At 42.2% G+C, this 26,591-nt stretch overlaps 1 protein-coding gene across 1 annotated transcript; it reads right to left on the bottom strand.

Annotated features, from left to right (window-relative positions):
• Nucleotides 1-1,805: 1,805 nt before the first annotated feature.
• Nucleotides 1,806-23,019, bottom strand: LOC102452353 (sulfotransferase 1C1-like). The gene is made up of 11 exons (XM_075920619.1): nt 22,804-23,019; nt 18,450-18,653; nt 12,717-12,791; nt 12,359-12,412; nt 11,740-11,917; nt 10,230-10,367; nt 8,988-9,085; nt 8,559-8,685; nt 4,370-4,464; nt 3,954-4,134; nt 1,806-2,712 (listed from the first exon to the last, which is right to left on the bottom strand). Exons 5-11 carry the CDS (start codon nt 11,909-11,911, stop codon nt 2,600-2,602), a joined length of 924 nt encoding a protein of 307 aa, XP_075776734.1. The 5' UTR covers nt 11,912-11,917; nt 12,359-12,412; nt 12,717-12,791; nt 18,450-18,653; nt 22,804-23,019; the 3' UTR covers nt 1,806-2,599.
• Between the last annotated feature and the right edge of the window lie 3,572 nt (nt 23,020-26,591).

Here is a 26,591-nt window from a genome sequence, read left to right as displayed (position 1 = left end):
TTTCACATGCTTGAGTAATGAAGTTATACCTACCTAATTTCCTAGTGTAGATCAGGCTTTATGGAAAGAATGAGGCTATAGGAGTTACATGCTCGGCACTTTTGAAAATGAGGCAGGCACCAAAATATGGCTTTAGGATCTTATTTCTGAATATTTCAAATGAAGCACGGGGGGAATAAGTGATTTGTTGGTAGTCATACAGATTTTTGGTATCAGAATCACAGAGAAAAGCCAGACATCGTGGCTCTCAATTCTGTGCTTCAGTTAAGGGACATTCTTTCACTCCCAGCAAATACCCACCATGTACTTTTAAAATGTGTGCAATTTTTATTCCAACTCTTCCTGTACTTTCAACGTGATGTTTGACATTTCACTACAAATAATTGATTTTTGATAAGAATTAGTTTGGGAGAAATATATTAGTTATTCTGTTTACAATTCACAAGTTAAAACTGAATATTAACTAATTAATTAAAGAAGAATAGCTCTTACGTTAATGAAAAATATTTTGTTAGTCAAAGTATTCTGCTGTCTTCAGGGAGCAATAATTTGCATTTTTTCAACTCTCCCTATAGTGGCTGATATTTTTAAATTAAATGGCAAGGACCGAAACGAGATAGAATTGTTACTCATGCAAAGCAAAAAAAGTTAATTTGAATAACATTTTATTAGGGCTGTTGATTAATCACAGTTAACTCACAATTAATTTTTAAAATGAATTGCAATTAATCAAACTATTAAACAATGGAATACCAATTAAAATGTATTAAATATTTTGGATGCTTTTCTACATTTTCATATAATGACTTCTTTTACAAAGTATAATACAAAGTGTACAGTGCTCACTTTATATTATTTTTATTACAAATGTTTGCACTGTAAAAATGATAAAGAAAAAACCATATTGTATTTTTCATTTCACCTCATGCAAGCATGATAGTGCATTCCCTTTATTTTGAAAGTGTAACTTACAAATGTAGACTTTTTTGTTACAAAATTGCATTCTAAAACAAAACAACACAAACCTTTACAGCCTACAAGTTCACTCACTCCTACTTCTTGTTCAGCCAGTCTCTAAGACAACAAGGTTGCTTACATTTATAGGAGATACTGCTGCCTGCTTCTTAATTTATAAGGTCACTTGAAAGTGGGAACAGGCACTTGCATAGCACTTTTGTAACTGCTGTTGCATGGTATTTACATACTAGAAATGCTAAATATTCCTATGCCTCTTCATGCTCTGGCCACCATTCCAGAAGACATGCTCATTAAATAAAATGCATAAATTAATAATGCATAACTCCTTGAAATAAATAATGCATAACTCATTGAAAGAGCAACACTCTGTTGTGCAAACTACAGTACCTGAACTACTAAAAAATAAAATCAGCCTTCTGCTAGCCGCATCTGATTCAGAGGATGAAAATGAACATGCGCCAGTCTGCTCTGCTTTGGTTTATTATTGAACAGAACCCATCATCAGCATTTCTTCTCAAATGGTAGTTGAAACATGAAGGGACATATGAATCTTTAGCCAATCTGGCAGGTAAATATCTTCTGACGTAAGCTACAATAGTGCCATGCTAACACCTGTTCTCACTTTAATGTGACATTGTAAATGAGCAGGCAGCATTATTTTCTGCAAATTATAATCAAACTTGTTTGACCAATCGAGTGAACAAGAAGTAGGACTGAGTGGACATGTAGGCTCTAAAGAGGTACATTGTTTTACTTTTGAAAACAGTTTTTTATGCATAAGTCTACATTTGAAAGCTCAACTTTCATGATAAAGAGGTTGTACTACAATACTTGTATGAGGTGAATTGAAAAATATTTTTTCTTTTTTTTACAGCACAAATATTTGCAATCAAACTAAATATAAAGTGAGCCCTGCACACTTCCTGTTCTGTGCTGTAATTGAAATTGTGAGGGGGAAAGAGCTCTGGGGGTGCAGACTAAGGGATCAGACTGGAGATGAGGGTTTTGGGAGGGTCCAGACTGGGGGATGGGGTCAAGGGATTCAAATGTGTGTGGAGGCTGTGGGTTGAGGCAGAGGATTGAGAGGTGGAAGGGGATGAGGGCTCTAGGGTGTGGCTGGGGATGAGGGGTTCAGGGGATGGGAAGGGGCATTAGGCTGAGACATGGAGTTGGAGTGCAGGGTGAGAGCTCTGGGGTAGGGCCAAGGGCTTGTGAGCTTGGCCCAAAATGACACAGTAAAGGAGCCTCAGGCTGGCAGAATAAGCGGACTCAGTGGCAACTCAGCATATCAGATAACCTCCCAAGGGGTCCAAGCTGTCACAATTAGATATTATCTAAAATTTTACAAACGTTATAAATAAACAAACTCCACAACCCTGTTCTTCAGAAGCATTTTTATGAACATGAAGAAAAAGCCTAGGAAAGCATAGGGGGATAAATTCCATCAGCGAAATCACCCTACCCTGGCTCCATTCAATTTGGAGATGGATTTTGAGGGGCTTCTGCAAATTCTCTATCATATATTGCTGCTTGGCGCTAGTTTATCTTATCTATTTATCTCAAAGTTAGGTCTGCACAGAGGAAGAGGAGTTGATCAGAGAGAATAATCTATGGCCCCTTCTCAGAGCTCCATACGGAAAGTCAGAGAGGTTCTAGCCATTTTCTTCCTATAATCTTCATCAAATTTCACATTCTGTGCTATTGTGAAATGGTTCTTCCAGTCCCCAACAGTCCCTATAATACAGCAAAAGCAAAGAGATAGTCACCATTAGAAGGAATACGTCCACTTTATCCCAAGTCCTGAAATCCATTATCACTAACACAAACGATTGAAATGAAGAGTTAATTCAAAACAAACTGGGAGGAAGATGAGACAATTCTAAAAACAAAACAAAACCTCCAAAATCCAACAACCCACCCCCAAAACAAACAAAAAACAAAACAAACCCAAACAGCAGCACTATAACAGGTGAGCTACAACCTTACAATAGAATGATCAATACCTGTGAGAAATCATGCTCAATCATGCTCAATGACTGCTCAATCATGCTCAATGACTGCTCTACAATCATTGAGAAGCCTGGGAAAATTATAGAGACTGTATGGGGGGTAAAGGGCTTCTGCAGGGAAGACTCTGAGTCTAAGGAGCTGGAAACGTCTTTGGAGAAATCCAGACAGAATTTGGACCTAGAAATTTTTGCAGCCCTACAAGCCAGCGGCCAGAGGACTAAGCTCCAGCAAGGAAGAGCTGGGAGAAGGAACTGGGGGTATGTCTATACTACCCCGCTAGTTCGAACTAGCGGGGTAATGTAGGCATACCGCACTTGCAAATGAAGCCCGGGATTTGAATTTCCCGGGCTTCATTTGCATAAGCCGGGCGCTGCCATTTTTAAATCCCGGCTAGTTCGAACCCCGTGCCGCGCGGCTACACGCGGCACGGAGTAGCTAGTTCGGATTAGGCTTCCTAATCTGAACTAGCTGTACTCCTCGTGGAATGAGGAGTACAGCTAGTTCGGATTAGGAAGCCTAATCCGAACTAGCTACTCCGTGCCGCATGTAGCTGCGCGGCACGGGGTTCGAACTAGCCGGGATTTAAAAATGGCGGTGCCTGGCTTATGCAAATGAAGCCTGGGAAATTCAAATCCCAGGCTTCATTTGCAAGTGCGGTATGCCTACATTACCCTCCTAGTTCGAATTAGGAGGGTAGTGTAGACATACCCTGGGAGAACTAACAAGCTATGACTGTGAGATAAGACACCAGAGCTAAGTACTGACTGTTGGTTCATAATGGACTTTATTTTTTGACAGGAAGGATTGTTAGGAACTGATTTTGTTATTAAAGCAGTCACAGGTTGTGGTGGTGGGGAGATGTTATCCACAGGAAAGCCTATATGCAGTTCTTAAGGGGCCTGCAAGAGGGTATTAAAGGGGCAGCATGTCTGCAAAGTGAAACCAAGTCACACTGCTACAAGCACCTTTTCTCATGAATGGGGAGATTGAATGGTCCATTACTGCTGGAGGTTGAAAAGTGTAGTTTGCCATGGGGTTGTCCTTCATTATCTCAAATGAGGTGTGGTAGATAATTTTATCTAGAATCTCATTCTCCAAGTCCTTCTCCAGGAACTGTAACACCTTTTGGATTTCTCGCTTTGGATCCTGTGGAAACAGTAAAATTGGATAAGAAACCAACTCAGGAAGAGGAAACATCAGATACAGGAAAAGGTGGTGATGAAGTGTGAAAATCATGCTACCTATCACTGTGGGGTGGGTGATGGAGAAATTAGATCAAATGGGGACCCACCTGGTGTTAACTTTGTTGTGGGAAACTCATACCTGTTGGAAGCAAGGATGGCAATAATAGAGCACTATAAGCCTTGAGTCACCTCCTAACCTCCTTTAGATCTTCATAGAAGAGGTAGAGAATCCGGTGGTTCTCTTTAGCTTCCCACCATCCTTTTACATGATCATACCAACACCCCCAAAGCACTGAAAGAGAAGGAGAGTAAGAAGTAATCAGCAAGTAGAAATGTCTGGTCTATCCAGCTATCCTAGTTACTTATATAGCCCCCATAACTGGAATATCTGAACACTTAATCTTTAATGTATTTATCCTCAGTATCCTCAGAGTCCCTGATTAGTAGGGGTATTTTATAGGTGGGAAGCTGAGGAGGGGGCGTCCTTTACATTGAGGTGGGGGAGGAAAACCAAAAACCGATGGCATTTACTCGCAGAGTCAGGATACTCAGATTCTGGCTTTTGATTATAGGGTGTAACAGGTTGTGATTCATCACTGTGGTGTCTACTGCTGGTTTCTTTGGGAATTAGCTCTTCAGACTTGGAGTATATTCTGTTGGCTGGCATCTTGCCTTCAGTTTTCTATCTCCTGGACTGGTTTTGGCCCAGTCCTACGGCATATTCCCACTCTCTGGGACCCTCCCCTTCCAGCCTTGCCTTAGTGACCGACTGCCAGTCATCATCTAGCCCAGGCCTGGGGAAAATATGGCCCATGGGCCACATCTGGCCCCCCAAGCGGGAAGGTCCAGGCAGGCTCCCCTGCTTGCCCTGCAGCCCCGTGCACCGTACTGAAATGCGTCTGCCCCAGGTTTTGTTTCTATTTTAAAACTGGAGGGGAGCGAGGAAGTTTCAAGAGCTGCCCCACCCCCAGCACAATCACATTGGCCAGTTTGTCATAATCACCTCCTTCGCCCAAGCTCCCTTCAAGACTCCAGTCTCCCCCCTGCACTCCAGTCCGTTATCCCAAGCTCCCCTCTGCACCCAACCTCCATCCCAGAGCCCTCATCTCCTCATTAATATAATGGAAGAGTGCAGCCCTCGACCACTTTCCAAAATCTTGGAATGGCCCCCCCATCAAAAATTATTGCCCACCCCTGATCTAGCTCCTGCCTCAGGGCAAACTGAAGTCTGAAATGGCCACTCTTCATTGGCAAAGAGATGGACCTGCCACCTTCTGCTGTTCTGGCTGCCTCCCTGCAGCCCTGGTACCTGTCAGATCTTCTGTATCTGTCCTGCAGCCTGGGAGTTGGGGCAGGCCAGAGTTCTCCTGCTTTGCCTGCCTTTCCCCAGCAACGCTCTGACTCAGGTACCCTCTCTGCATCCCCAGACAGCCAGGTCTCTCCTGCTCCACAGCTTGAGCAAGAGTGTCCCGTTTCTCTCCTCTCCAGGAGCCTCTATTTATGCAGCCACAGCTGGGCTCTAATTGGCTGTTATATGAGGCAGCGGCTTGCTCCAGAGTACATCATCAGTGTTAGGTTTAACCCTTATTACGGCCAATGCGAGGCAGACATCCCATCGCAAAGGGCTAAATATACATGTAGACATTCCCACTTAGGCTCTGAAACCCAGTGTGTGCATATGTGTGTGTGTGAGGTGGGGTATATAGACATACACTGATATATAGAGAGACTGAGGACTTAGAATCATAGTATACTAGAACTGGAAGGGACCTCGAGAGATCATCAAGTCCAGTCCTCTGCCACCATGGCAGGACCAAGCACGGTCTATATCATCCCTGATAGATGTCCGTCCAACCTGCTTTTAAATATCTCCAGTGATGGAGATTCTACAACTTCCCTAGGCAATTTATTCCAGTGTTTAACTACCCTGACAGTTAGGAAGTTTTTACTAATGTCCAACCTAAACCTCCCGTGCTGCAGTTTAAACCTATTGCTTCTTGTCCTATCCTCAGAGACCAAGGAGAACAATTTTTCCCCCCTCTTCCCTGTGACACCCTTTTAGATATCTGAAAACTGCTATCATGTCCCCTCTCAGTCTTCTCTTTTCCAAACTAAACAAGCTGAATTCCTTCAACCTTGCCTCAGAGCTCATGTTTTCTAGACCTTTTGTCATTTTTGTTGCTCTTCTCTGGACCTTCTCCAACTTCTCCACATCTTTTTTGAAATATGGTGCCCAGAACTGGACACAATACTCTAAGGCTACGTCTACACTGGCCCCTTCTCCGGAAGAGGCATGCTAATTTTGAACTTTGGAATAGGGAAATCCGCGGGGGATTTAAATATCCCCCGCGGGATTTAAATAAACGTGGCCGCCGCTTTTTTCCGGGTTGGGGAAAAGCCGGAAAAGAGCGTCTAGACTGGCGCGATCCTCCAGAATAAAGCCCTTTTCCGGAGGATCTCTTATTCCTACTTGCAAGTAGGCGGCCACGTTTATTTAAATCCCGTGGGGGATATTTAAATCCCCCGCGGATTTCCCTATTCCAAAGTTCAAAATTAGCATACCTCTTCCGGAGAAGGGGCCAGTGTAGACGTAGCCTAACTGAGGCCTAATCAGGTAGAGTAGAGTGGAAGAATGACTTCTCATGTCTTGCTCACAACACTCCTGTTAATGTATCCCAGAATCATGTTTGCTTTTTTTTTTAAACAGTTTCATAACTGTCGACTAATGTTTAATTTGTGGTCCACTATGATCTCTATACCCTTTCTGCAGTACTCCTTCCTAGACAGTCTCTTCCCATCCTGAATGTGTGAAAATGATTGTTGCTTTCTAAGTGGACTATTTTGCATTTGCCCTTATTAAACGTCACCCTATTTACCTCAGACCATTTCTCCAGTTTATCCAGATCATTTTGAATTATGACCCTATCCTCCAAAACAGTTGCAACCCCTCCCAACCTGGTATCATCTTCAAAATTAATAAGCAATCTCTCTGTGCCAATATCTAAATTGTTGATTAAGATATTGAACAGAACTGGCCCAAAACAGACCCCTGTGAAACTCCACTTGTTATGCCCTTCCAGCAGGATTGTGAACCATTAATAATTTCTCTCTGAGAATGGTTATGCAGCCAGTATGCACCCATTTTATAATACTTCCATCTAAGTTGTATATGCCTAGTTTATTGATAAGAAGGTCATGCGAGGCCATATCAAATGCTTTACTAAAGTCTAGGTATACCACATCTACTGCTTCTCTCTTATCTACAAGACTTGTTATCCTATCAAAGATAACTATCAGATTGGTTTGACATGATTTGTTCTTTATAAATCCATGCTGGATGTTACCTATCACCTTATTTTCTTCCAGATGTTTGCAGATTAATTCCTTAATTATCCACTGCATTATCTTTCCTGGCATAGAAGTTAAACTGACTGGTCTGTAGTTTCCTGGGTTGTTCTTATTTTCCTTTTTATAGATGGGCACTATATGTTCCCTTTTCCAGTCTTCTGGAATCTCTACCGACTTCCATGATTTTTCAAAGATGATAGCTAATGGCTCAGATACTTCCTTTGTCAGCTCCTTGGGTATTCTAGGATGCATTTCATCAGGCCATGGTGACTTGAAGACATCTAACTTTTCTAAGTAATTTTTAACTTGTTCTTTTTATATTTTACTCCATTTCCACTAGCATTCACTATGTTAGGCATTCCTTCATCAGAAGACCAAAACAAAGAAGTCATTAAGCACTTATCAACACTGCAAGGTACAGCACATCAAGCCGGGATGTCAACTTATTGTGCACCAGCTTGCCACATAATAATGTCCTTTGTAGGCACTTGTAGTCATAAGTGAGGCTGCACTCTGGGACCTCTGGAGTGCTGTAACAACGGCACATTTACATGGGATGTTACTGCATGACAAGCTGCTGTAGTGAGATTCATAATTTTGCTTGCTGTGCAGTGACCTGGCCAAGGTTACAGACTAAGGCTGTACAGAGCTCAGACTAACACCTTATGTACTTGGCCAGCCTTCCTCTCTGGCTGACTGCTGAGCAAAATGACTTTAATTACAAAATATTAGTAAAAGGATATCTAAAATTTTAAACAGGAATTTATGGGTGTTGATGAGCATGGAGGGGAATAGGAGAGGGAGGAGCTCCCTGGAGTGAGAATATGAAGAAAGGAAACATCTGAGTGTTAGTAAAAGACACCAGGATAGAACAGAGTTCCTTCTGGAATGTTTGGAGTACATTTCTTTGTAGTACATCATCAGTGTTGGGTTCAGAACAATGGATAGAGGCTTGAAAGAAACAACCTCACAAACAAATAACATAAATAAATAGCGTAAATTATATGAACAGGATGTTGCACAAATGGTTCTATTTACCTTGTCCAGCCATGAATTTCTCTAAAAACTCCTCCCAGGTTCCTGGCTCAGGCATATTTTTATTCATCCTGTGGAAATGGTAGTATGACACCAGGTTGTCTTTGGCATTTCTTGCCACATAGATTATCTAGATTGGATGTGAAATCAAGAGAGAGAAATAACTATGTTTATTTCACTTTATAGATGTAGACATGTACAGAGGGATCCTGTTGTGTTCTCGCTCAAAAGATGATCATTGAAGCCATAAGGGTTTTATATATAGAAGATACCATTTTCTAAAATCAATTTGTTGTTGAATTAAATTCCTTCACTCTCATACAGAAACTATATTACAGGGAAGATGGGCCTCTAGATTTCAGCCGCAATCCTACTGAGTTTTCAATTCATAGCCAAATAAAGTAGATTTGTGCCCCACTTTCCCCTCGTTACCTTACACTTTTGCTCCCAGAAGGAAGGAGGCACCAGTTGTACAGGGAGATGAGTTTTTAGTGTTCTTGGGGAGGGCATCAATTCTGCTAATTCCAGGCCTGCAAAACATTTTGTAGGAATTCAGTGTCCTTGTATCTAAGCTTCTCTACTTTGTCACCATCATGTCTGGGATTTTGATTTGATTTTCTAGGAAATGCTAGTTTGTATCAGTTACATATCCAATTCTACCTTACTGCAACCCCTCCAGAGAAGCATTGTGTAACAACTTGGCTCATCCATCAGTATCCTTGAGAGTTCCCTACATTCTTGAGGAAGAATAGTGAATGCTAATTCACATTAAGTTTCTTTTTTTCTAGCTTTCTTGGGATACCATCTGAATCCCCTGGGGCAATGGTGAACATTGACTCATCTTCCCTGATGGGCCTTTTCCCATTACAGTAGTCAGTGAATTTCCATTTTACTTGTAGAAGATTATTTCATTTTAGATAGGGTGACCTGATTGTCTTAGTTTTTCCCTTTGACAGTTTGAATGGGAGGCAGTGAGGGTTTTTATTTTTAAATGAGGATTCAGGATGTGTGCATGTGAGAGTTCTGTCTCGTTGCTCTATTCCCTTTGAATAAAATGAGTATTTTACAGGAAATAATGTGTTGGAAGAAAACTATTTATTTTCACTATTTTCTCCTAGTCCCAACTCAATGACAGTATTTTCAATCCTAAACTTCAGAGTCGCATATTTAACAAAAATTCTTCCATTTCTCTCATCACTGTACTCTCCTAATGTAAGTTTTCTGTTCTTACATTAATTTCTACACTTTTGTCTTCATCTCTTCTCTCCTCCCCTGCCTTCTTTCTCAGTCCTTCCTCTTTGACCTCTCTTCTTTCCCCCCAAAACAGGTGTCCTGTTATCCCTCTATGCCCTGACATTCATGTGTGGGGGAGGTGAGAAGAAGTACAGCTGCTAATTCCCAGTCTGAGAGAATTTCTTTGACTGTATACTAGGGAGGATTGACTTGAGGACTCCTGGCAATGGAAAACCTTGTTGAAGAGCTCCTGCTAATAAACCCGAACAATCATACGATCTGTGTAGAGATCTCTCCAGATAGCATGACAAATGGAATGGAGATTTCTTGGAAAATTGGCATTACAATGGATACAATGGATAACATTTTCCATTATTCAGTAAACAAAACTTTATTCCATAATTTTGGACAAAAATCGTGTCCTGTTTTTGTTACACTTACCATTTGTATCAGAGCTGAAAGGTGCAGGCAGAACCCACTCAATGAAAGGGTGTCGCAAATAAGTGGTGGCACGTTTACATTTTTCAGTGTCTCCATCATGTTGGATCATATCCACAATCTCTTGTATCCAGGTTGTACCTGAAAATACTAGAATTTTACAAATTTCCCCCAAATGTGGTTGAAAAGCACATTTCTAAAACAGAAATGGAAGCTTGTTAAAAACACTGGTTGGGTAGTGACCACATTCAAGGAAGACTGGGGAAGTCACAAAGCTGTTGCTACAAGGTGATGATAGACATGAGGGTCAGAAAATGAATCAGAGAGAAAATGCAATGGCAGGAAGGGAAATTAAAGCTTTTAGTACTTCTTGAGGAAAAGGCTCTGAGATTACATTCAGGACTGTGTTCTTTTGCCTGGTAGAAATGGTTAAATAGATAAATTAATGAATAAAAACATTGAGTTCAATTGGGATTGTTTATTTGTAGAGTTGAGTTAAAGTCATAATTTCCATCCTGTGGGAAATTCCGAAATTTTGACAGGTTTTTTCATCCTGAACTTGGACAAAAAGTGAAAAACCAAAGCTTCTAATAGAGGAAAAGCTCTGAAAATTTTCAATTTGGAATAACAAAAATGTTCAGTATTCCTGAATTGAAAAAAATTGTTTTGAGTCAATTTGACTTTAAATTGAATCTGGCTGACCGAAAATAAATACTAGCTAGAGAAGACAGACTGAACAACCTGTAGGTTGAAGATTCATCCAAACCTCTTGGCAAATTTAAGCTATGTCTACACTTAAAATATTACAGTGTAGCCCTAAAATACCCCACTGTAGCTCTTCAGCGTAGATACTACAGTGACACAAAAGGTTCTTCCACTGCTGTAGTTAATTCACCTCCCCATGAGATATTAGCTACATCAATGGAATAATTCTTTGTTGATCTAGTACTGTCAACACCAGAGGTTAGGATGGCAGAGTTACATCTCTCAAGGGCATGGTTTTCAAATACCTCTGAGAGATGTAGCTATGCCAATGTAAATTTTCAGCATAAAGGAGTCCTAACTAATGAACTTGAAGAAATCAGGAATGTTTCATACCTGAGTCACTAACAGAAAAACCCAACCCTCCTGCCAAAATCTACCAGCCTTAAGTTCTACCAATTCCCTTTGCTTCATTATAAATTGAATATTTATTTTAATTAGGATTTTGTTAAATTAATACTAATTGTGTGTTACTGACTGTACTTTTACATAAACTAAATTAAACTACTGATTTAATCGTATGGTGTTAGACTATTTACATTGTGTAGGTGGTTAGTTAGGGTTTTTTTCTGCCACGGAAGCTAGAAGTCACTAGACTCAGCCTTCAGCTGGTGGTCCAATTAAAGGCTGATGCTAGTGATTACACAAATCTCAGTCACAAGTCTTGATAAACTTATTGCAAAGTAAGAGTTTCAGTGCAAGCAGATAGTTCTGCCTCAATCCATTTCCACTTTCCTCCATTCCCACATACCTGCTTTTGCATAGGTTGCGATGAGCAGATCGTCAGGTCTGGCTTTGAAGTTCCAAATTTGATCCCACCGGTCACACACTATTTTTGGAAGGAGAATTCCGCCCACTTCATCTGTTTCAGAATGTGTCATGGAGAACGTTAAGCTCAGATCTTTGACCTTGTCCCCAGCCATTATGTACTGCATGAAGAAGAAACAGGTTACCTGTAAACAGGTGTGCTGTAAAGAAGTGCCTGTATATGAATTTACTATTCTAATCTCAGGCAGGAATTCAGTGCATTTAATATGATAGAAGTGTCCACAATTTTCTGACTCAATTGCTCAAAGTTAGGAATAGCTAGATCAATATTTAGGGAGCGTAAACTGCAGTCTAATTTTCAAAGGTGCTAAGTACTTTGCAGTTCCCATTGGTTTAAATAACAGCATCTTTGAAAGTCATGCCATTTACTTAGGTGCCAAAAGAGTTTAAAATTCTAGCTTTAGGTACCCATGTTTGAACATTTTCAGCTTTGTATTTACATGTATTCCTTAACGTAAATCAGTGACCTATGAAGGACAGGCACTTGCAAATTACAAACTCCATTAACAATTTGGAGCATAATCCTGAGAGGATTTAAGTACCTAGTTTCTGCTGAAGTCAGTTGAAGACACCTCACAGGACCAGGTCCTTCTTTACTAAAGAAAACAAGTGAAAAAGCTTTGTAAATATGTCAGTGCTCCTACTCATGCTACTGAAAACTAAGTCACATCGGTCCTTTGTAATTCTTCCAATTCTGCACTTTTATCTTCTGGAATAATGTTACTGTGACCTGTAAAATGCATCACCTCAGTCACCCTTTTCAGTGCAATGCAATGGCATAACAGCTGGACATTTCTGAGAAACCTGGAGTTGAAATTGGCTCATTGTTTCTGCTTGTCACAGTCCTCCCACAGAACAGCATGATTAGAAATGGCATGTCTGCTGCAATCCAGTACTCACAAAACAGACCGATGAGGGGTTTTCTGGATTTTGTTTGTTCCTTGCTTCCTTCCACTTCTAGTTTCTTTGCTCCGTCTGGGGAAATGACATGAGTAAAGGTGCTGAGCTTGGAACTACAAAACTGCGAGAAACTTGAAGCTGGAGAATTTCACACATGTGAATGCTTCCTGTCCCTGATGTTGCAGTTCCAGGATGAAAAGTATATGCTGTCTGGGGGCTGTTCTATTTCTAATCCTATACACACCTTCCTTAGTATACGTGCTGTCAACAAAGAAATAGTGTGGGAAATTGTGCACACCTTAAAAAGTCATCTGTAAATGCAGGAATAAGAAGAGGAGGTGACATAGCAACAGCCAATGGCTAGAGAGTTTCTTTGCTTTGCAATGTATACCCCTTTTTAATATCTGGGAGATATGTTGTTAATCATAATGAAAAAAATGTTTACTCACCTATGACACTATTAACACCTGAGATTATTAAAAGAGAAAAAGTTCCAGTGAGGGTAATCTGTACCAAAATTTTAAAAAATTCCTGATATTTAACCTAATGGCTGTGTCTAGACTGGCAAGTTTTTCTGCAAAAGTACTTGCTTTTGTGGAAAAACTTGCCAGCTGTCTACACTGGCCGCTTGAATTTCCGCAAGAACACTGACTTCCTACTGTCTGAAATCAGTGCTTCTTGCAGAAATACTATGCTTCTCCCATTCGGGCAAAAGTCCTTTTGCGCAAAGCTGTTGCGCAAAAGGGCCAGTGTAGACAGCTCAGATTTGTTTTGTGCAAAAAAGCCCCGATTGCAAAAATGGTGATCGGAGCTTTTTTGCGGAAAAGCGCATCTAGATTGGCACGGACGCTTTCCTGCAAAAAGTGCTTTTGCAGAAAAGCGTCCGTGCCAATCTAGACACTCTTTTCCACAAATGCTTTTAATGGAAATCTTTTCTGTTAAAAGTATTTGTAGAAAATCATGCCAGTCTAGACGTAGCCAATCTGTACATATAATAGCTTAAAGGGAAAATAAGTCTTTTTATGTGTGTTACCATAGCACCAAAGTTAATATGGAGTGATTTTTTAAAAAGTATCTTTAATTTTCACCACTTATTGTAAACTGCCTGTTTACTTTTTGCACTTTATTCATTTTGGACAAGGAGAACTGATTCCATGGCCACTAATTTTTGTTTAAAGGCTGTTTCTAGTCAATTTTATTTCTAGACAATTTCTGATTGTCAGTCAGTAGCATGATGTGCAATATTTTAATCCAAATGTATATTTAAAAGTTTAAACAAGTAATTGCTTTCAGTCATGTATAGTAACATCATGAGAACATTTTCAATACCATTAGATTTTGTCAAATAGTCATTCAACAGGTTGTATTGGGGCATTAAATAGGTGGAAGGAATCTTTTAAGTCCTTTCTTGCCCCACACAGCAGAAATGCTGATTTTTCAACTGAGGAGTTATTTAATACAGGAACATTTTAGAGCCAACACTTATCTTTTGGAATAATGGTAGTAGAGGTTCCTCCTACTACTGCTCCTCCTGAAACCTTCTTCACACAGATTTTTATCATACGGAGAAGAATGCCTCATCTAACTTAGGTGACTTTTCTCCACCATATTAGAGAAGTTATGGTCTTGCTGGCAGTGCCAATTCCACCATTATTACCTTGATTTACAGATGGGCCAGGTAAATGGGTAAATAAGTGCCAGAAATACAGCAATACCTTCTTGACTGCCCTTTTTTGGGTTAGGAAGGAATTTTCCCCCAGGTCAGATTGCAAGAGACCCTGGGATTTTTCCACCTTGGTCTGCAGCATGGATTACTAGCTTGAAGAGGGTAAACTACAGCCCATGTGCTATATCTGGCCTGCAAGATCCTTTGGTCCAGCCCCTGAGCTTCAGGAATGCTAGCTCCTGGCCCTTCCCCTTCTATCACCCCTTCCCTGCAACCTCAGCTCCTCTAGCACCTGGGCAGTGTGCTCACCACACTGCCCACCCCAATATTCCAGCTGGTGTATCTACAGCTCCATCCTGGTTGCATGTCCACAGTTCTGGCCGAACTACAGGTCTAATGGGCAGCATGTCTGCAGCTCCAGTCAGGTGGCACAGCTGTAGCTTCACCAGCTCCCATGCTCTGGATGGTGCTGTCGGGGCAGACAGCAGGCAGGTTCCAGGGGGCAGTTGGGGTGGGGAGTAGGAGGTGTTGGATAGGAGCAGAGGTCTTGGGAGCTGGTCAGGGGACAGGGTGTGAGGGGTTGGATGGGCAGGGGTCCCAGCGGGGTTGCCAGGGCACAGGAAACTTGGGTTGTTTAATGAAGGGTGGGGAGCAGAGGTATAGGATGGGGGTGAGTACTCCATGGAGGCAGTCAGGAGCAGAAGTGTGGGTTGGATGGGGGTTGGGGTGGGGGCCAGACCATGCTTGGCTGTTTGGGGAGGCACAGCCTCTGTCAAGGGGATCTGGTTGTGAAACAGATTTCTAGAGGTAAGGTGAATCCAGAGTCTGCCTGTCTTTAAGAAATGATGCAATTACATACTCTTTGAATAAGCCTTTCTATCATACAACACTGATAGCATCTACTACACATTAAAGCTTAAGAAATCTAAGACAAAAAAGCTTAAGAAATCTAAGACAAACTTAAGAAATCTAAGACAAAACCCAGAGCTTTTACCGCCTAAAAAGTCCCAAGAATCCATGAAATCCAGTAGGGACTTCACTATTACCACTGATTTTGTGTGGAAGACACTCAGGTACTATGGTTATGGGCTGCAGTATAAAACCAGTAAGTAGAAAGAGTTGAAATTCAGCTATCAGAGAGCAGTATTCTATGATTCTATGAAAATGGGGGGAAGGACAGAACAAGAGAGCGAGATGGATACAAAAGACTGAGAGGAGAGGGAAAAGAAGGTGTGGGCAAGAGACTGTGACTGGACGGGCTGGGGTGATCTGGAGGGAGCAAGATAGGGGCAGGAAAAAGGAATGGAGAGGAATAGAATTACAACTTCCCCATCTCAGCAGCTGATAGCAGCTGGCAGAGGATCAAATCTAGCCCCTATCTGGGTGGGGAGGGCTGTATGATAGAGTTGTTTCAGATTAAAATGGTCACACAGAGATTCAGGGGAAAAATAGTTAAACTCAGGAGCCACCGTCCCCCAGTTAAAATATCTTTGATATTTAAGTCAATATTTATTTTTGGGACTCTGACTCAATATTTTTACTCCTAGAAATGTCAATCTTGGAACAGTTTGTTCACAAGCAAACAAGCAAAGAATAGAAGACACTCAAGCAGCAATAATTTTGGTTTTGTTTCCTTGTTCAAATTTACAGTGTAAGGTAATCTCCTTACAACAGTTATATAGCATTATGAGATCCTGTATGGTTTATGGTCTAACAGGGAATATGACATCCTGTTGTTTGTGGCAGCCACATTAGATTTTGTTTGTCTCTCACACACCTGCACCTGGTGGTTTGTTTCCTGGCTGATACTCTCTTCTTTCAGGTTAAATAACCTGAAAGATAATGCCATTAATCCCTGGGATAAACTAACTAAAAAGTGAGCGTACAAAGAAAAATTATGGAGCTGTTTAGTGTTTGTTTCTCCTTTATCATTGCTATGAATTTGAGTAGCCTGTGAACAGAGTGGTGTACCAGGTGTCCTGGAGAGAGGTTAGAAAGCCCTACCCACAGCTTTAAGCTTGCTTTCAGTTTGGTAACTGAATGAGGGATTTCTTCCCATGTGAAATCAGTGGTACTGAGAGGCTGACTGCTGGAGTGTAATCTGTATACCTGGGTCACAATCACTATCCACTCTGCTACTCTCAAAGCAGAGCTTTCTAGTGGACATGCTTCCTTCCCAGGCAGATCTCTAGGGATACGTCTACATTGTGGCGCTATTTCGGGATACTTCCAGTATCCTGAAATATCTGTTCTACATCTTTGAAACAAGCCTGTTATTTTGAAATATAACTGGCTCGCTAGTCCGACGTCTCTGTAAACCTTGTTCCAGGAGGATTAAGGGACATTTTGGAATAGTGGTTTATTTTGAAATTTGGCACTGTGTAGACAGCGCCAAATTATGAAATAAGCTATTTAGAAATTGACTCAAAATAAGCTACGCAATTTGCATAGCTCAAATTGCATAGCTTATTTCGAGCCAAGGGTGCAGAGTATACACACTCTAATACTCCTGATACTCAACATCTTCTTCCCATGTAAAATGGACTGTTTTTTTGTCTGGATAAATATAGCTAAAAATGTGCTTAGCTATTAAAAAAAATAGCCCATTTATCAGAGCTAGTAAGAGTCCATGATGAATTTGCAGTGGGAAAGAGGGGAATGGGGAATTTGGAGTGGGTACCGATATGTAGTGGGGAACATCCTGGGTCAGTCCCTCTTTGACAGAGTGTAAAATTTAGGTCGAGTTAATTTTAAGTTTTGGATTTACTGAGCTTAATGTAAGGCAAATCTTCTCAGCAAAGGAACCATGAGGAGAAGACATAGGTGCCAATTTCCCTTTTAGCTGAGGGGTGCTCAATCCTTCTCCCCACCTCTGCCCTCCCTCCATTCCAGCCCTTCCTCCCAAGCCGTGCCCCCACCCTGCCCCCTTCCACTCTTCCTCCAAGGTTACATCTAGACTGCATCCCTCTGTCAACAGAGGGATGCAAATCAAGCACATCAAAACTGCTAATGAAGCAGGGATTTAAATATCCTGTGCTTCATTAGCATAAACATGGCCACTGCTTTTTTTCAAAATGGAGTTTTTTTTTAAAAAAAAACCCGGCAGTCTATATATGCAGATCTGTCGAAAATAAACCCTTTTTCGACAGATCCTGTATTCCTCAAAAAATGAGGTGTTTACAGGATCTGTCGAAAAGGGTTTGTTTTCGACAGATCCGTGTCTTGACTGCCGTTTTTTTTAAAAAAACTCAGTTTCGGAAAAAAGTGGCAGCCATGTTTATGCAAATGAAGCACGGGATATTTAAATCCCTGCTTCATTAGCAATTTCGATATGCCTAATCTACATCTCTCTGTCGACAGAGAGGTGTAGTCTAGATACACCCCAAGCCTCTACCTCTGTCCCACCTCATCTCCACCTCCTCCCCTGAGCGTGTCCCATCCTCTCTTCTCCCCCTCCCTCCTGAAGCTTCCTGAATGCTGTGAATCAGCTGTTCATGGAGCTCTAGAAGCACTGCGAGGGTGGAGGAGGAGTTGGTGGGTGGGGCCACTAGTGGGTGAAAGGTGCAAAGGTGAGGGAATCAGAGGGGGGAGCTTGACTGCCAGTGGGTACTTCATATCCCATATTTTTTCCCCATGGGTGCTCCAGCCCTGGAGCACCCCCAGAGATCTATGACCTCTTCTAACCCAGCTGTGTCTTTTTACTCACCTTAGAACTCATGGTATGTTTACACTACTGGCCAGATTGACAGACAGCAATCGATCCAGTGGGGGTGGGATCAATTTATCAAGTCTAGTGCACTGTGGTACTCCAAGGAGATTTGACAGGAGAGTGTCTCCGATTGACACACTGCAGTGAAGACACCACGGTAAGTAGACCTAAATATGTTGACTTCCAGTTACATTATTCATATAGCTGAAGTGGCATACCTGTAGCGTAAACCTGCCCTTAATGTAGAAAGCCAGAGAACTTGCATTCACCACTTTTCTCTAGTCTTCTATAAATTGTTTTCCCAGGCCCCAACAACTCCCAGTAGACAGAAAAACAGATTTGAGGCATATGATCTTACCTGTATATTTATCTTCATATAGTGTCTCCTTCACCAGGTCAGTGTAGTTCCAGTGGGCAGATCTACCTCCTTTTCCAATCAGCTTTGTTTTGAAGTACTGTAACTGGAGTTTTCAGTAATGTCATCCGACCCCTGTCTTTACATATGTATCTATTTGTACTGGTGCTAGAGTTTCAATTGTTATGCTGGTTTTTTTTGTTTCTCCTGTATGGAAAAATACATGTATGTGTAACCCACACACTTCCTGGATGTGGTGCTCTGTCCTCTCTAGTGGCACTGAGACCACTTAGAAATTAATGAGTCTGCTACACTCTTAGCTAAGAGCTACATGGTTTTTAACACACACAGCAACAGCACATGCCTTTAGATCTAAAGCAGGGCTACTCAACTTTGGAAGCCATATGGCCACAATGATATTCACAGCACGTGCTGAGGGCCGCAACTTACGTGTGTTTGCATATATATTCAAATAGCTTCTTTCACACTGATAGGCATGAATACAAAGATTAAGGCAAGACTACACAACATAAAGGCCCCATTTAAGTCAGTTCTGCTGATGTTAATAAAATGCAATATTTAACCGATACCCACCCATATAACAGCACTTTTAATGAGCAACCCAGGAATTTAGGTACTAAAACGCATATCAATAGAAGACCATCATATTGACTCGCTGTTGTGGAGTGTGTTCCCAGTGGAGGCCATGTTCAAAGGATCCCATCTACGGGCCACGTGATGAGCCCCAGGTAAATCCAAACTGCACTGCGGGCCGCAAACTAACAGGTCGTGGGCTATATGCGGTCTGTGTATTGAGTAACCCTGTTCCAGAGGACCCTAGTTTTGATCCTGCCTGCCATTCACCAGGGTCTGTTGCAATGCTCCTTCTAATTTTTTCAATCCCTGTGTGGAATAAATTATGTTATGTGCACTGAGGCATGTGCAGGTGTGCATCATCAATAGAAACGTATGCTGCTGACTGTGGCACTCTGCTAATAAACTGGGTGGCATTAGAATCTCTTCTGGGTGGTCACTAGGGATGTGGATGGTTAACCAGTAAGGATCACCCTTAGCGCATCACAGGTGGAAGACACTCCAGCATGGCTGGAGCAGACTCTGTCTCCTGGCGGGTATGTGTATGCAGGCCCGCCACATGACATCGTGGGTGGGGGGCACTCCAGCTTGGCTGGAGCAGCTCCTGCCTGCCCCTGTTTAAGTGGTTAACCGATGAAACATAATGTTTAACTGGTTAACTGATTAAATGGGATTTTGCATCCCTAGTGGTCACCCAAGTACTCTGCTTACAGGGAACACCAGTCTGTTGGTGTTACACATGCACTGAAAACTTGATGGATTCCTGATCCAGTTGATCTTAACTTGTACCTGTTCCAAACTTCACCGCTTTCTATCTCCTCAATCCTGATACTTCATGACTGACCTATTTGTGCATGTTCTGGATGAGCATGAGCAGAGCCAGTCAGAAGCCATGGGATAGAGAACCTAAAGGGAGTTAAGCAGACAAGCAAATCTGATGCACAGTAAATACTGGAGGCAAGAAGGGAAGCAAAAGGATGAACCTGCTTCTGTTTTGTCAGCTCTCCCTGGCCTTCGAGCCAAAATGTGTACTACTTGTTGGTATGTTCCACTTGGTTATATCATGCTCCATTACTTTTAATGAAATATATTGATTATCAAGCTTTATTAACTTGACAGAATGCAGTAAGGAATTTATTGAATATATAGATATATTTCTGAATACACTAGATTTAGCCTTTTACTACTTTACATCAATACTGGTAGCAATGTTCCCATTAACAATTCTATTAATATAGTTTGGACAGATTTCCATTTTTTTAAGTAAGAGGAAACATTGGTATTTTATCATTAGATCTCATTACTCTCTTTTTACAGTAAGAGGATTGCAGGAATTACATGAAGAGAGAAAAAGAGTATTCAGTGTAAAGGATTGCAGCTAGGTTGCTATGAGTACAGTGCAACCCCCTTTCTGGCTAGGGTTGCCAGGTGTCCGGTTTTGAACCCGACAGTCCAGTATTTGAGTTTTCTGTTCAGGAAACAAATTGAGAAAATATAAATGAGAAAATATAAATGTCTGGTATTTTCTAAATAAGATATAATGTAGATTGTGATGTAATGGCAAGTGTGTCCGGTATTTTTGTTGAAACCATCTGGCAAACCTATTTCCAGCCTCCACATCATCTTCTTTTTGACAAGCATGTTAATGTGGATTAAAGTATAGTTCAATTGTATTAATCAATATGAACAATACTAAATTACCAATCTTTTAATGAATATGAAAACGGTTTGCTTTTGTTTTGTTTAATTTTGTGTTAGATTTAAACATCTCTACAAATAAATTCAATAATAATCGTGAGTCTTGGTAGGAATGTGAAGAATGGATTAGAAAGAGTATTTCTATTACTGTTTATATAGAACCAACGATGGGGATTCTTAGTTGCTATTCTCAAGACAACAAGAAACACGAAGTATTAAGTCACTTTTTTATGAAATTTTGCCTACATATAGTTGTCTGAATGAGTAAGGAAACAATATTTGATTTAAAATCTGCAGTCAATATGTTGAAGTCTTAAAATCACCTTGCAAATTTTACATTTGCATTACATTAATGCAAAACGTAGTCTCCCTCTGGTGGCCAAAACACCATCTTTAATTTCCCATGTATGTTAGCAAAATAGTGTTTAATATACTTAACATTAGAATTCTAAGGTATTTTAATTCAATTCCTGTGGTGTTTATAATAGGAACCCCCCTTCTCTCAGGCAAATGGATAAACTATATTTAAATACTTGACTTTGAGAAATATGAAAACTGTGTTGGAGAAACAAAACACAATGTGTAGGTTTAGAGTAAATTTTCAAGCTTGGATTTGTAAAGCCAGGCTCCTAAACCCATTTTTAGGCGCCAGAATAAAAGTAATGTGACTGTCACTCACCGAGGTACTGAGTAAGCCCAGATCCCCTGAAGCCAATGGACACTTTAGATGCAATTGAGCACATGTAGAGTAAGACCTCTCCTTGCCAACCATTTTAAAATGAAGATGTTTACAAAAATATTTTATGTTTTTATGAAAATTGTTTCCACACAAGTTCTCTAGTCAGCTGGAAGGGTTCCTTTCACACACTCCTCTTCTCAAGCACTTGTGCAGGGAAGGCATGATTCAGTGGTTCTCAGAGTGTGGTCTGCAGATGGACTATCTTGCAGGTGGGCCATGGACTTGGGACACGGACCTCCTTCCCCTGTTGTGGGAAGCCTGCACTAGTGCTCCAGCCCTGTGAGGTTAGAGCGCCAGTGCAGGTTTCCCACTGCAGAAAAGTGGGGGGCAGGAGTCATGGGCTGGATCCGTCTTGCAGGGGCAGGAAGCAGCTCTGCACACTGCTCCACCTCCTCCCCCAGGTTAGGGGAATGGCGGCACAGGAAACCCCAGGTTAGGGGAATGGCGGCACAGGAAACTGCTCAGCTGGAGGCTTTTTCCTCCTGTTCCCATTGGCTGGAGCAGTGGGGGACAGTGCCTGGGAGCAGCAAGGTACATACATCCAGGTAAGCACTCCACCATCCCTATCATGCCCAGACCTCTACCCTCCTCCCCCTCATTCACTCCCATCCCGCTGAGACCCCACACTCCCATCCCACTCCTGCACCCTCCCTCCTGCCCAGATTTCCAACCTCAGCCCACTCCTGCAACACAACCTCCCACCCAGACTCCCAACCTCAGCCCTCTCCTTCACCTTCCCTCTCTCCCAGATCCCTATCCCTACCCTACTCCTGCACCCTCCCTCCCACCCACCCACCCCTTGGACCCTCACCCCCTCTTTCACCCATTTTATTATTATGAGTGGTTGGCTGGTGGTCCGGGGAAAGGTTTGCATTGAGCATGGTAGGCCATGGGCCAAAAAGCTTGAGAACCAGTGCCCTAATTAAAACTTGAAATTCACATTCTATTCTTAAACCCCACGGGCCCTACGTGTTACAGCATACAGTATATATATTACTGTGGCAGGGTGTCTAGCCCAGCGCAGCTTGGACCTGGGGTCGAGTCCTTTACAAACAGGCCCTGCGGCCTAGTCCCTTAAACACAGGCTCTGAGGCCTAGTCCTTTATAGCATCCGTGCTTCCTGGGGGGTGTGGGAAGGAGGGGTAGAAGCGCCAGGGCCCGCCTTTTCCACCAGGCCTCAACCCAGGGCCCTATCAGTGGGGGGTGGTTCCCACCACTGGCTCGGCGGGGAGTTTTCCCTGAAACACGCCGAGCCCGCCTGGGCTTTTCCTGCTCCCCGCCCTGGGTTGCTTCCTACCTCCTCCCCCTGACCAGCAGAGGTCCCACCTGGAGATGAGGGTCTGGCTGCGGCAGTGGCGTTGGCAGGCACGGCGTCTGGTGCATCTACAGCTGGTGCGGTGACAGTGGATAGGTGGGCTGTATGGCGTAGCCAGCATTGCGGATGCGCTCGGCCCAGGTATGATGGGGTGGGGGCAGCTGGCCCAGCAGCTTTTGCTCCGGCTGCAGCAGCTGTGGCTGTGGCTCCGGCGCTCGTGCAGTAGCTCCTTCCACTCCGGAGGTCAGCCTACACTGAGCTGCTTTGCGGGCTTTTATACCTAAGCTTCCCTGGGAGCATGTCCAGCAGGGCTGCGGGGGAGGGCCGTACTCCACCCAATAGGCAGTACGGGGTGGGCAGACCCCGTCACAATTACCAAAGAACATTTACTGTGTTATCTGCCTAAAGGCGGGGGGGAGTGGAGTCAGATTAAATCTGACCTTTTTATCAGTGCTGTGAGGTACAATTAATTAATATTCAGGAGGTGCCTAGAAACAGATAGTAAGTACAATGCAAATGCCTATAAATAAATAAAATACTAAGTAAAATGGCAAGTGTTCTGGATGGAGTGCTCGGTCTTAGGCCTCTTCCATTCAACAATACATTTAAGCACATACTTGAATCCATTGCTATTAAGCAAATCACTTAAGCACTTAGTTTACTTTAAGTCTCATTGACTTCAGCTGCAGAGATATCCTCATCTTCAGCCTTTAGTTTCCTGTACGTTTTCCTGCTGTGGGAGAGGATGGAGCCAGCAGTTTGTAATAAATCTGTCCAAGCACTGCATGTGTTGGTGACACAGCTACATTAATATATGAGGTTGTTATTGTAAGCATGAATAATCAGGTGATAAAGTTTAATTGGACTCCTACAAGCTTTTCCTAATACCTTTTGTCAAGAAAATATGCCCATGAAATGCTGCTGTGTCACTTCTTCAGTAGCAGGACATGGTTTTGCATTGTTTCTATAAATTACTCTATACAAATTAAAGGTCAGGTGTACGTAGGCAGAGTAACCCATTTTCATTAGATACATGAGATTTGGTTTAGAACCGCAGGGCATGAAACAAACTTTGTAGTAAACGGTTACGAAATGTAGTGCCCTTTATAAAGTAAAATTATAGAATTTACTTTAAATAGCTAAACTTGCCATTAAAGGTTTCCTGAGCTAAATGGAATGTGGTGGTATGTAACAGGGAAAAATATCACCAATACACATAATTATAGAAATTATTGACTCTATACAGCTGCGGATATTAAAATTAAAAAGTCTAGTGGTTAGACACTCAGGCTAGGCCTACACTCTAGGGTTTTTTGCGTTGCTTTTTCCGATCACTTTTCTGGAAGAAGTATCCAGGGCTCCCCAAAAGAGTGTGTTTGCTATTGCACAAAAAGAAGTGGAAGAGCAAACGTGTTCCTTGGACGCAGTGGAGTTTTTGCAGTTTTTCCTCCCGGAACCCCGCCGCAGTGTATATGTACTCTCAGAGGCTATCTGGCACTAAAAGTCTATACATTATTGAATATACAGGAAGGATCACACAGAGGTTCATCACTATAAGAGAGAACGCACTTCCTTAGGGCTTAATCCTATTTTCTATTGAAATCCATTAACATTCACGGGAAAGACTCTGGACCCACCTGGATATCTTGGAGGGATGATATAACTAGAATTGCAGATTTATATTGAAAGAGAGAAACCATATTTATGAAGTGACAATGAAGGGGTTTTTTGTTAGGTTATGTCTAGACTGCATTGCTCTTTCAGGATATTGGAAGTATCCTGAAAAAGCAACGCTGTGTCCAAGGAATGCGTCTGTTTTTTCAATTTTTTTTCCGAAAGAATGGACATGCTCTTTTGCCATCCCTATAAACCTTGTTCTAAGAGGAATAAGAGATGGCTTGAAAGAGCACTTTTTTCCAAAATTTGGCACCGTGTAGAGCACCAAATTTCAAAAAAGCCTCTTTCGAAATTAAATAAAAAAAAGATACACAATTTGCACAAACTGAGTATCTTTTTTATTTAAGAGTGCAGTCTAGACGTAACCTTACAGACTACCATCTGAAACGCACAGTCATTATATGCCTTTTAACCACTGGTCCTTATCTAAAGGATGATGTGTACGTAGTGCCCCTCACCCATCTACTTTTTCTGGCATAACTTAATAAAAACAATGGAACACCTATTTTTGAAAAGGACTTAGAAACAATATTGTTCTAGGGGCTAGCAATAGCCGTAAGCTCTCCCATTGGCTACCACTGATGTTTTTCCCTTTGGTTTTCCTTTCTGGAGAGGAGGAGCCAGGTATCCTTTTCCTGTGTTCATCCCCAGGGAGATTAGCCCCTTTCCACTCACATCATATTTTGTGAGCAGAAGACATCCCATAATTCTGTTTCAGCTCATTGGTCTTCACACCAAGGGCAACTCAGGGGTTTAACCTCATCCCTCTCACCCTCTTTACTCTGGGGCAAGGCCTGTCCTGTCCCTTCCCCCCATTGTTCCTCTATGGACTCTTGATCTCCTACTCCTACCCAGTCATATTGAGGGCTCCTCCTCTTGGGGCCTTGGTAGCAAACTTTCTGTGGATGGTCCATCTCCCTCTGATAGGGCCTGTCTTCCCCTTTTGCCTAATTCCTGCTTGGCTAATTCATCCTTTTATCTTTCCACTTCCATTTGGAGTGGAGCTGGTGGCAGAGAGGGACTGGGTGGCTTTTCCTCCATAGCTCCAGTGGGGGGCTGACCTGGTTCGGCGGTGCCTTCTCTACCCCCCTCACAACATTTCTTACGGACAGTTTGGGGACCACTGCTCTAGAGTGAAAGCCACATTGAGCTGCCCTGATGGCACAGCGCAGCTTGAAAGCAGAGGTCACTGACGTATCACCTCATTGTAAGGGATGCTCTGGTGGCATGGAGCTGCTTTAACAGTATCTGTATTACCCATACAGCAGCTGGCATAGAGGTGATGGTTGAGAAAAAGGAGCCTGGTGATTCCCTAGATCGGGGCTACTCAATTTTGGAAGCCCTGGGGGGCACAATGATATTCACAGCACATGCTGAGGCCTGCAACTTAAGTGTGGTTGCATATACACGCAAATATATGCAAATAGCTTCTTTCACACTGATGGGCACGAATACAAAGATTAAGACAAGACTACACAATATGCAGTCCCAGTTTAAGTCAGTTTTGCTGATATTAATAAAATGCAATATCTACCTGATTTTCACCCATATGACAGCACTTTTAATGAACAATGACAGTCCAGGAATTTAACTACTAAAACACATTAACAGAAGACCATTATATTGACTACTTCTTTGTTTTGGCGCCCACCCAGGGTCCACAAACAAACGGGCCGTGGGCTGCATGCAGCCCACTGGCCGCGTGTTGAGTAGCCCTGCTCAAGAGCCAATGGCAATCAGAGCAAAATTAGATTGGTGCCTAAGGTACTCTAAGGTTATTCTGAGAACAGAGAAAGATCAGAGGATTTGAAAGGTGCCTTAAATCCACTTTGACACCTTCCTGAGTTGCACTACTCACTCCTCAGCAGCAACAGAGATGGAGATTTAATTCTTGACTTTTCTGAATTTGACTAGGGAGATTGAATTCTGTCCTGTGCCATCTTAGCCCCTAAAGAAACATCTTGACCTTTCATCTGGAACAGCGAAGTGAAGTTTTGTTAAAGTGGCACATCTGTTATTCAAGCTGGGACACCACTCAGTGCAGGCTCCAATCCTCAGTAAAAAAAGACATTTGCTTAGCCATCCAGAGAATAAAGTCTTGTCTTCTTTTTACAACATCTGT

This window comes from Pelodiscus sinensis, chromosome 1, assembly GCF_049634645.1.
Source record: "Pelodiscus sinensis isolate JC-2024 chromosome 1, ASM4963464v1, whole genome shotgun sequence".
Taxonomy (NCBI): domain Eukaryota; kingdom Metazoa; phylum Chordata; order Testudines; family Trionychidae; genus Pelodiscus; species Pelodiscus sinensis.
This window is presented reverse-complemented; position numbering and strand designations above follow the sequence as displayed.